The sequence below is a fragment of the Ipomoea nil genome, unplaced genomic scaffold (assembly GCF_001879475.1).
Source record: "Ipomoea nil cultivar Tokyo-kokei standard unplaced genomic scaffold, Asagao_1.1 scaffold0688, whole genome shotgun sequence".
Taxonomy (NCBI): domain Eukaryota; kingdom Viridiplantae; phylum Streptophyta; class Magnoliopsida; order Solanales; family Convolvulaceae; genus Ipomoea; species Ipomoea nil.
Genome location: NW_017617116.1, coordinates 516,822 through 528,950, shown reverse-complemented (window position 1 = coordinate 528,950; position 12,129 = coordinate 516,822). Strand labels below are relative to the sequence as shown.

At 37.7% G+C, this 12,129-nt stretch overlaps 1 protein-coding gene across 1 annotated transcript; it reads right to left on the bottom strand.

Annotated features, from left to right (window-relative positions):
- Window positions 1-3,802: 3,802 nt before the first annotated feature.
- LOC109175852 lies at window positions 3,803-5,839 on the bottom strand. Its single transcript, XM_019325216.1, has 2 exons — window positions 5,486-5,839; window positions 3,803-4,120 (listed from the first exon to the last, which is right to left on the bottom strand). Exons 1-2 carry the CDS (start codon window positions 5,797-5,799, stop codon window positions 4,111-4,113), a joined length of 324 nt encoding a protein of 107 aa, XP_019180761.1. The 5' UTR covers window positions 5,800-5,839; the 3' UTR covers window positions 3,803-4,110.
- Between the last annotated feature and the right edge of the window lie 6,290 nt (window positions 5,840-12,129).

Below are 12,129 nucleotides of genomic sequence, written 5' to 3'. Positions count from 1 at the left end.
CCTTCACCAACTTCAAATTCCCAATCTTGTAATGGAACATTACTTTCAGATTCTACCCATAACTCATCTAAAATGTACCCATCTGCATGTACCTCATAGTCCCACTGGTCATCTTCTAGATGTTCTACGTACATTTCAACCTCTTTATTTTTGGAAATTTCATACATGACACTCAACAGTTCAGCATCAGTTTTAATCTGTCTCACTTTAGGATAACTCTTAGAACCACATTTAAACCAAAACTTCACCTTCTTATCACAAAACTTTAAACTTTTCACCAGTTTTCTTAATTCTAAAATACTACCTTCTTCACTAGAGAATTTGTCAAAATACTCAATTCTACCATTCTTATATTCAACTCTAGGTTTTAGCACTAGATCTCCACCATAATACAGTTTGAGAGTGTACATACCAACCTCATCATCTGACAGTAAAGAAATAGCATATAAGTACATTAATTTCAAGTCAAACTACTGGGGACCACAAAAACAAAGCTCAATTTCACTAAATCGACATGTTTATTGGCAACACACAGAATTGGGGACCACAAAAACAACACTAATCTGGGCAGAATAAAAAATTGCTTAATTCACACAATGTTGGGACCTACACACATGGGAGAATCCAGATAACCATCGCACATGTTCAGTAAATGATAATACAAACCAGATAACAACAAACTATTAAGGGGTCCCTACTATTATAGTACAACCATTTATGACAAGCCAGACAACAATCTTCGAATTCCTATTAAAGTATTACTATTCAATTTAATACTTACATCTGGGTGTAGCAGTTAGTCCAGATAGCCTTCGACTAGTCATTATCGCATACTCCAAGCTTCGGTTTCCTACCAATTTACTCTGTACTAAATGAGAATTTAAGATAGGGTTAGGGTTTTGAACAATTTCACGAAGAAGAGAAGAAGACAGTAAGAAGAAGTTTTATACTTGTTGTCGGCGAACGAACACACGAATGGAAGAAAAGCTTAATGTCGACGACGGCTTCGACTTCGTGTCCTTCAATCGTCGAATGGGTTAAAGGAAATAATGTAATCTGTTTGTCTGTATCCTTTTGTCGAATGGGTTAAAGGAAAAGGGTAAAAGCTTTTGTTAAAAAGGTTAAAAGAAACAAATGAAAAATATAAAAAGAAAAAAAGGAAAAATAATGCAATTACATATTTACCCTCATATAACGTCATTGACTAACGGGAATTCACAGATCCGTTACCGGAGGGGTTATAAGTGCACTGTTTTAATAATTGAGGGGCAACATTTACAACCCTCATAATTCAGGAGTAACATTGATAATTGATCAATTATAGAGGGACATTTTTTACAATTTTCCCTATATATATATATATATATATATATATATATATATATATATATATATATATATATATATATATATATATATATATATATATATATATATATATATATATATATATATATATATATATATATTAATTACCACAGTAATTACACACAAAAATATGAATGATAATTTATTTTGTTCTCATAGTATTATACCATAAGTATAATATATGTATGTATGTATGTATATTATCTGAAAATTAATTATAATTAAAAAAAAAATCTAACGGCCTATATTTAATTGTTTATACTATTATTAGGGTAATTATTAGCTTAATTATCATAATAATTTTTAGGTAATTATACTAATATTGTGTAATTATACTTGTATACCTTATATATATATAAACGATCAAGATTAATCCACATTTCTTATGTGATAAAGTGTCCTCATTTGATCCTTAATATATATATATATATATATATATATATATATATATATATATATATATATATATATATATATATATATATATATATATATATATGTGTGTGTGTGTGTGTGTGTGTGTGTGTGTGTGTGTATGTATATAAGGGTTCATGTGAGATGGCTACCTTAGGTGAAAAATGCGGTGAAATCCTAGCAATAGATCAACTCTTCCTTTTTTAAAAAAAAGTTGGCAATGATACGGCACAACAATGTGCTCTAGAAGAAGGAAAAATGTGCACTGGAACACTAGAAAGGCAAAAATGTGCATGGTAAGGTAGAAAATATGAAATATTTATTGAAAAGACTAAATTAATGCATGATTTTTAACACAAATCATAAACAATCACAATATTCAACTAAAATCAAGATCAAATGTTCTTTAAAATTATATATATATATATATATATATATATATATATATATATATATATATATATATATATATATATATATATATATATATATATATATATATATATATATATATATATAACACCTTCGAACTTAAAGGTTGAAGGCACAATAACGTGCACTGTAAGGCACAACAATGTGCTCGATATGAAGGGACAATGTGCACTGGAACTCTGAAAAAAATAAACTAACTTACACAAAATTATCAAAATACCACTGCATTTTTTGAATAAAATTACTTCATTCTGAACATTGATCTGATCTGAATCAATGGCTAAGATTACATCATATTTCTCATTTATTTCACTATATATATATATATATATATATATATATATATATATATATATATATATATATATATATATATATAGGAAAGGGATCAAGTGCATTTGTGGCTTCCCGTGCGGTTGATTAATGTGCGTGAGTTTTATACTTAATGTGCGTGAGTCTTGTGCTTAATGTGCCTGAGATTTGTACTTAATGTGCGTGAGTGTTTAAAGTTAATATTCTCAAATGTCCTAGACCAATCCCATATACACCAATCGTTAAACATGCACCACGGTGCACATAGCACTGTGCCCCTCGCGCCTCCCAATTCCTAAAATGACGTAACTTATGTAGAGAGTTGACGTGATTATGTACATTATGGTATACAATTATGTACATTTCTTTATACAATTATGTACATCCGAAACAGGAAATTTATGTGTATTATGTTAAGAGTTTATGTGTATTATGTTAAGAATTTATGTGTATTAAGTATTATGTTAGAATACGTGTATTATCTTTTCAAAAAAAGTATATATATTTTGTTATACAATTATGTACCCCGTACATTTTTAACATGAGATTTATTTTTTAAAGAAAATTAACATCCGACACAGGATAGCGAAATTTTTTTTAAAAAAATCCGAAACGACGTCGTTTTGCACCAAGGGGCACAATGCAATGCGCGCCCTGGTACACGATATAAATTGCCCATATACACATTTGAAAAGTTTGTTATAACACTCATTGTGAAATGAAAAGCACTACATTTAGTGATAAACAAACATATCTAAGCATTTAATTCGAATGTACATAAATTTTTTAAGATAAGGACGGGGTGGATCAAGGGTATTTCCCAAGTTCCCGTCCCCCATCTCCGGCTCCATCATCTCCGGCTCCATCAGAGCGAGAAATCGGAGAGCGTCTCCATCTCCACATTCATCAAAACGGAGAATCGGATTCTCCAAGAGCAAGATAAGGTGCAATTGACATCCCTAGAATAGCAAATTTTAAGTGCAACTTGGGTTGTTTATTACTGCTCTTTGTATCCTTAAATCAACTTGGAGCATTGAAGGACTGAGCAAAGAAACATGGATTTGAGGTTTGTTCGGAATACAGAGCTCCCTTTTGCCAAGCAAACAAGAAATAGAAATGGAGAATCAAGACAGATATGAGGAGAAATTTATTTTCAAAATTTGTGACTTCTTAAATTCTCAGGGTTTTATGGAATATTTTTCACAAGTTCTTGTGGAGGTAAAGAACACAAAAATGTGTAGCCTAAATTTTTATTATAGGCGATTGCTACTAAAACATCCCCAAACTTCAAATACTAACAACAAATGATAAAGTAGCTAGAGAAACAACACATCTCTAAAAATTTATGAAATATTCAAGAGCAAAAAGTCCGGCAAAATTCACAATTTGCCGTATACGTAAGAATGCTCAAATCCACCAATTCACTTTTAGCAGTGAGGATATAACAAATTACAGATTTGATGATAGCAGTCTTCGCTTTACACCACTGTTCTGCATAATAAAAATTCAAGCCATTGAATAAACCGCAACAAAATGGAGATTGGCTCTCACCACGAATGCGGATAGATATCTCTTTTACTCCTCTTACAGACCCCTGCAACCAAAGCAATCAAGGAGTGTCAAAACAGAGAAAGAGATAACTGGGAAAATGTGTTTTTGTTCCTGAGTTCTTTGGGGAACAATGATTCTTGATTGTTTATTCAAAGAAGATAGCAACCAATGTGGTAAAATGATTGCAACGAAAAGAAAGTCATATACATCCTTGTGTAAAAAGTAGAAGATTAAAATGAACAGTCCATGAAAGTATTTCTTGAATAATAAGCGGAACATAATGGTCTATGTGTCTAGCAAAAGAGAAATATGGAAGCTTGATCCCCAGATTACCTACCCAGAAAGATCACCAATACTTTCACCCTTTCAATTATATACATAAAAAAGGATGAGGATGTAGAACATAGAAAGCTATTTTGAGAGTCAAAGATAGGAATTACTTAAATGCATTGCAATGCTTGGTGAAATGCACTTAACAAGAATCATGAGAGTAAGGCCTATTATAGATTATAGATGCATATAAAACCAGAAAGCACAGGGAACAATGCTTGACGAATGAGCAGAGAAGCAGAGGCCATAAGTAAATCTTAAGCAGAAAGAATCAAGGGAAGATAAATGAAATTCAGCACCAAACAGCATCACTGGATTTAAACAAATTCTGGAGTATCATTTATGATTTCACTGTCTATCTGTTGTGGAAATTTCTGTCAAATTAATCTCTGGGGATATGAGGAAATAAGCTAAGTCAATATTTGCAGAGGTGCAAATTAGGGGGCAAAAGAAAGTAAAGAATGAAAACAAGAAAACATTTTGAAAGACGCTTAACTGTACTAGATTAAGCTACATATTACTTTGTCATTTCTTTTCCCTACTGCATCAATTTAACATAAATTTTCATTCAAAATCGAAGAGAAGCATGTTTATTAAGGAGTATTAATTGTTTGTCTTTAACCGCATTCATTTCGAGCTTGCAGGCCGTTGCAGATGGAAACTATGAACTGTCATTTATATATCAAAAATAAAATATCTGGATGACTGTAGCCCCCTTTGACTACTCGAGAGAGGAGATTGTTCATCATCCACAAGCTCTAGGACAGAGGGATGAAACAAATAATTTGCTCAGTATTTGTTTATTTCCCCCTGTCCAGATACCTAAATTCACATTCAAATTTCCTTTCCACCTTAAAATTCCAGAACTAACCAATATATTTATTGAAGCAAACATTACTCCTCTATACATAATATATGTGCACTTATGACATCTGATTGATATTTGCATGACAAAATCCTCAAATTCCAGTTAGATTATCAATCCATAATATATATACCAATCTAATAACTGCACAGAAAAATTTAAATTATTAAAAACCGGAAACAAAATTGAAGCTGAGACTTGAAGTTGATTTACCTGACTTTCTTGACGAGGATGGATTTGAGCTTGCGAGCGAGTTCTTGGGAGCGGATCTTACGCTGGAGGGCTTTCTTAGCGAGTACCCGCTTCTCGCAGTTCTTGATATGGCGAGGCTGCTGGCGCTTTATGATCCGTTCGATCCCGCTGGACTGCATCATCCTTTGCATCACCACCAATGCTCTCTCTAGATTGTTGTTGTAGACCTTCACTCGGATTCCGCGGCATTGTTGGAGCTCCCAACTCACTGAGTTCAGGGAAGCACTGGGACGAGTGAAGACGGCGGCCGAGACGCGGTTCCGCAACCAGTTCATTCTCTACCCTTCTACGGCTTTCTAAATTCCACCACGAGTTTTTATTGGTAAAGTAGGGCAGTGGTAGTAAAATAACACTTTTACCCCTGCTGATTAGATTATGTTTTTTTTTTTTTTTTTCTTTTGATAGCTTACGTTTCTGAATCCTTTTTTTTTTTTTTTTGAAAGAAAGTCATAACATTAATTCATCAAGTCCGTAGACAAAGCATTACAAAGGAAAGGTGGCGGAATAGAAAGCCACTCGGAGCAACCAGAACTAGAAACGGCATATCTAGCTATAGCATGAGCTACACCGTTCGCTGATCGCTTTACAAAGGATAAAAACACATGCGAAAAGTCGCACAATACGTTTTTAATATCACTAAGGATTACATGGAAAGAGGATTCTCCTATACTCGATTTGAGACTGTTGACCACTTGAAGAGAATCTGTCTCAACGCTGACTTTATTCAAGTTTAGTTCTTTAATCCAGCTCAGTGCTTCCCTGATCGCAGTAGCTTCAGCTTCCCTGGGTGAGAAAACACCATCCCATTGAATTCCTCTAGCTGCTACAAAAGTGCCGTGTTCGTCTCTGATGACGCACCCAAAGCCCATCTTGCCGTTGATTGAGTCTATCGCTGCATCGACATTTAGTTTGTGAAAACCTTCCTGTGGTTTTGACCATTTAGGTTGCACAGTAGTCGACTCCTCATTAACTGGTAAGGATGGTAAGGCTGCTTCTCTCCAATCCTGCAGATACTTCGAAGCTTTAAAGACAATGGTCTCTGCACTTTGAATCCTCTTGTTGTTCCAGATCTTGTCGTTTCTTTGTCTCCAAATTTCCCAGCAACACACGATCACTGTGCATAATTGATCCCTAGGCAAAGATGATGATAGAAAGATGAACCATTCCTGGACAGATGAGAAATGAGCAGAGTTCGGTTGGCACCCAAGAATACTCCAGCATTGTCGAGCATGAATACAATCCACAAACAAATGCCATGCAGATTCCGTCTCTTGGTCACATAAAAGGCAGCACTCTCCACAATTAACTCTCTTGGATATTAGAAGATCCTTGGTTGGTAGACAGTTAGTGCATAACTGCCAAATGAAGATTTTAATTTTGGGTGGAATTTTGAGAGTCCAAATAAGAGTCCACTTCATTCTATCTTCTGCCCTTAATTCACCATTCAAAACTTTGTAGCAGCTTCTCACAGTAAAAACCCCATCATCATTCGGATTCCAGATTAGCTTGTCCTCTGTCTGGTGTTTTCCCAGCGGAATTTTTTGAATAAGATCTGCATCTCTTGTATCAAAGATCTCTCTAATAGTTTCCATGTCCCAGTAGCAACTATCAGAGGTTTTTAGGACGTCCACAGTTGCATTGTCCAGAAAAGGGTACGGGAAAGAAACAATCTGTGGATTATCGGTATCAGGCAGCCAATTGTCACCCCAAATCTTGATCTGATCTCCTTTACCCACTCTCCACCTGCTGTGTTTTCTGAGGACCTCCTGAGTTTCTAATAAACTACTCCAAATATAGGATTGGTTAGAACATTTTTTTGCGTCAAGAAAAGTTGAAGTGGGGTAGTATCTAGCACTGTAAATCTTTGCCACTAGAGAATTAGGATACTTGATTAGCCTCCAAGCTTGCTTGCATAACATGGCAATGTTGAAGTCTCTAAGATTTCGAAAACCAAGTCCCCCCCAGTTCTTATGGACACACAGCTTGTTCCAATTTTTCCAATGAATTCCCTTACTCTCAATACCACCCCCTTTCCACCAATAGCCATTCATTATAACTTCCACCTCCTTAATAAGATCCTTTGGCAGTAAGAACACCCCCATAGCATAAGAAGGAATGGATTGGATGACACTTTTAAGGAGGATTTCTCTTCCGGCTCTAGAAATGAATCTTTGGTTCCATCCCTGTATACGGCTGATTATCCTTGACTTAATGAAACCAAAAATCTGTTTTTTGTTCCTTCCAACCAGCATGGGCAAACCCAAGTAATTCCCACTACCTCCCTCACACCTAACTCCCAGAATGTCTCCTACTCTTCGTCTCATAGACTCATCAACGTTCCTGCTGAAACAGAGTGAAGATTTATCGAAATTGATTGATTGTCCAGAAGTTGAGGAGTAGCTGGCCAGCAACTGCTTCAAATTAGAGGATTCTGTAAGATTAGCCTTGAAGAAAATGTAGCTGTCATCGGCGAAAAGCAAATGAGACACTGCAGGGGCTGATCTGGCTACTGATATACCATGAAGTTTACCAGCATTCTCATAACTTTTAATCAAAGCACTAAAGCCCTCCGCAACAATGAGAAATAAGTAAGGTGACAAAGGGTCACCTTGTCTGAGACCTCTACTGGGAATGATAGGACCAATCTCATTATTGTCCTTCAGAACATAATACACAACAGTAGATACACAATACATAATCATGTCCACCCAACGGTTATTGAAACCCATTTTCAACATGATAGATTTAAGCAAAGGCCATTCAACTCTATCATAAGCCTTGCTCATGTCGAGTTTGAGTGCACCGTACCCCTCCCGACCTTGGGTTTTCCTTTTCAGATAATGCTGCATCTCATAGGCCACCATTATGTTATCCGTAATCAATCTCCCGGGGACAAACGCACTTTGATTATCAGAAATCAAACCCCCCAGAATAGGTTTTAGCCTATTAGCCATCGTCTTTGTGACAATTTTGTATGCGACCGTGCAGAGAGCAATCGGTCTGAGGTCTGCCATTTTTTCAGGAGTAGCCTTTTTGGGGATAAGAACAATATGGGTTTGATTTAGTCCCTTTTGGAACTTGCCTGTCCTAAGGAACTCATTACAAAGAGAGGTCAAGCTATCCCCAACAATATCCCAGTAACTTTGAAAAAAGCCGGGGTTTAAGCCATCAATACCTGGGCTCTTGTCCGGATGCATCCCGAAGGCCGCAGTTCTGACCTCCTCTCTGGTGAAGGCTCTCATAAGGGCCTCATTCTGCGAAGCTGATACCCCCTTGCGAATCTCTTGGAGAACAGGAATTTGATCACCGCTTGAGGCAGTGAAGATTTTTAGAAAATAATCCTTGATCAGATTCTGAATTTCCTTCTCTTCCTGAGTCCAGTTCCCAGCTTCGTCCCGGAGCCTCTTTATAGAATTGTTCCTCTTGCGCTTACTAACAGAGTTGTGGAAGAACTTTGAATTACAGTCACCATCCTTGAGCCAAAATACTTTAGCTCGTTGTTTCCAGTACATATTTTGTTGATTAAGAAGATGGAGCAAAGATTTCTGAATAGCAGCGAATTCCTCAATACCACGAACATCCTCTCTATCGCGGAGAAACTGAAGTCTGGACTTGCATGCATCAATTCGAGGTTGGAAGTTTTTGTGATAATTCTTCCCCCAGTTCCAAATGGCTTCACCGCACATATCAAATCTAGTACACAGTTCAAGACCCACAGAAGAGTCCCAGCTATAGTTGATAATTTCCCTGCATCTAGCCTCTTTAACCCAGCAATTTTCGAATCTAAACCGTCTTCTCCTACGCTGTCGGACCGAGGGGATAGGCCATATAGCAATAGGTAAGTGATCGCTCTGTAAAGCTTCAAAAGAGGTTGCCTTCGCTTCCTCAAACTGCTCGGCCCACGAGTCACTTACAAGGATTCGGTCTAGTTTCTCGCGGATCCAATCTCTAGTCCCTCTTCCTTTCTCCCAGGTGAACTGATACCCACTAAATTCAAAGTTACTCAATCCACTTTGTTCCACTGCTTCTTTGAATCCCTTAAGCAACCATTGAGGTTGGGGTCTTCCGCCTAATTTCTCACTTGGCTTGAGGATGTCATTGAAGTCCCCCATGACTATCCATGGTTTATTTCCTTGGGTAGCCAATCTTCGAAGAAGATTCCAAGATAGGTGGTGATTTTGCCTTTCCGAATGTCCGTAGAACCCTGTAAAACGCCAAACTTGCTGGGAGTTGTCCATACGGACAAGAGAGTCTATATGATTCGAAGAGAAGGTAGATATATTTAGTTCAATATCTCTTTTCCATAACAGGGCCAGACCCCCACTTTGACCCACAGCATCCACTGATAACAGCCCATCAAAGCCCAACTTAATTCTGATACTCTCCATTCTATGCGTAACAAGTTTTGTTTCCATTAAAAATAAAATAACTGGCCTCTTGGAGTGGACAATGTCCACAAGAACTTGAACCGTCGCTGGGTTGCCAAGCCCCCGACAGTTCCAAGCAATAAGACTCATTGAGATAGGCGGGCCTGAGAACCAGGTCCCGCCTCCAGCAAGTTTTTTGGCCCACTAAACGACTCATCTTCATGCTCCATCTCCATGATTTGGGTTCCATCTTGTTCAGCACTGTCTCTTTTTTTTCTTTTTGGATCACGGACCAACACTTCATTTAAAGGTAAGCCCAGCCCAATAACGTTCGGGTTAGGAATAACCCAGTCCAACTCTTGGACCGTTTGGCGTGGATATTGAAGAAAAGAGAATTGACTGCTAGGATGCAAAGAGTCATTTACCATTAAATGAGTCTGGACCCCCTCAGCATTCAGAATGGCTTTTCCAGCTGTCTCTCGATCAGAGTTGCTACCATTAATGCCATCAGTAGCATTAATCAGCGTGTTGAGAGATGTTTCCTTAACCTGAACATCCATTTGTCCTACCGCTTCTGAACCGTTAAAGGTGTTCTGATTGCATTCCGTATTCGGCATTCTCCTTGGTGGGGTGGACAGAAGCCAACGCTCCCCCGTTAACGGTCGAGATCTCCGGCCAGCAGCACGTAACTCCGGCCCATAGGGACGTTCCGATGGGGCTGGGTGCGACTCAAAGAGTTTCTGGCATTGACGATCTCCATGCCCGATCATTCCGCATAGGAAGCAGAAGGTTGGGAGCCTCTCATATTTGAACTCGACCCATCTGGCCTCTCCTCTGGGAGGTTTGACCTTCATCTTCCTCTTCAGAGGACGGGTGATATCCAGGCTCACTCTTATGCGGATAAACGCCTTCCAAGTTCCATCAAACTGAACAGCATCAGCCTTCTTGAAGTTGCCCAGGAATGCTCCGATGGTTTGGGCTGTGCGCTCACTCTGCAGACTCAATGGTATATTGAACGCCTGGACCCAAAAATCTGCTCGATTCAGCTTAGCATCAAAGGGAGATTCATAATCTGACAGTTGTTCAAGGACTAGGAGACACTGCTCAAATGACCACGGGCCACCTTCCATAACGTGAGCCATATCCAGTTCGTGGAAGAAATGGAATAGGAACAAGTTGGTTGTGACCTCCTTAACGATCATACCTCTGCATGGTCTCCAAACAGTGGCCATTGTGTCTTTGAGGAAGTTGAATTTCACAGGCCGCTCAGTAAGAAGTTTCCCCACAAGAGTAAAGGGAGTCTCAACTTTCGTATCAGCTTGAGGATCTTCCTCCAAGTTCACCAAGAAATCTTCATCATCATGAATGGACATAGAAGCGTAAGCTTCATCAATGTTAGAGGGATCATAACTGCTTGAGGCCATGGGGGACGCAAGGTGAAAACAGATTCGAGAAACAGGAAGCACAACTAGAGAATGAGGCTCAAAGGATACTAGTAAGAGACAAATGTGAGGAACTGCACTACAAAAAGGAGGCTTACACTTAACTCTGAGGAGTTAATGCAAAAGGGGAAGGGTAGGTAGAAGAAGTTAATGAAACAGTAATATATTTTGTTGGAGGGTTTGCATGAAAAAACTGTGTAAAAGCTGAAAAGGGGGTAATAATGATTCGCTGCTGAGTAAGAAGCTAAGGAGAAAAAAAAACATAAAGCTTGTCACCATGAACAAGAAGGAAAGAAACTTGTCACCATGAACAAGAAGAAAGGTGTCTGAATCCTAAGTGACTAGAACCCGGCAAATTATATCATGCACCACGATACATGATCAATCATGCACCGCGCGTCTTTTTTTTTTTAAATGAACATAAATTGTGTTTGTTTTCCGCTGTTTCGTACCCTTTTGCAAAAAGTAACCCTGTTCTTCAGTGTCATTTTGTATACACTGCAGTGTCAGTTCAACAAAACTACAGTTTCATTTCGATATAACTATAGTTTCATTCGATATTTATAGATTCAAATATGTGAAAATGTTATTTAATTTTATTTTATATACACTATAGTTTCATTAAAACACAACTACATAATCATTTTGATATAATTACAGCTTCATTGTACAATATACACTCAAATATGTGAAAAGTTATTCAGTTTCATTTTATATACACTGCAGTTTCATTTCACTATAACTACAGTATCATTTTGATATAACTGCAGTGTCGGTTTAGATATACAGTAGTGTC

What these genes read in the sequence shown, in the direction of transcription:
- LOC109175852 (XM_019325216.1), bottom strand. Translation starts at nt 5,799, where the DNA reads ATGAACTGGTTGCGGAACCGCGTCTCGGCCGCCGTCTTCACTCGTCCC.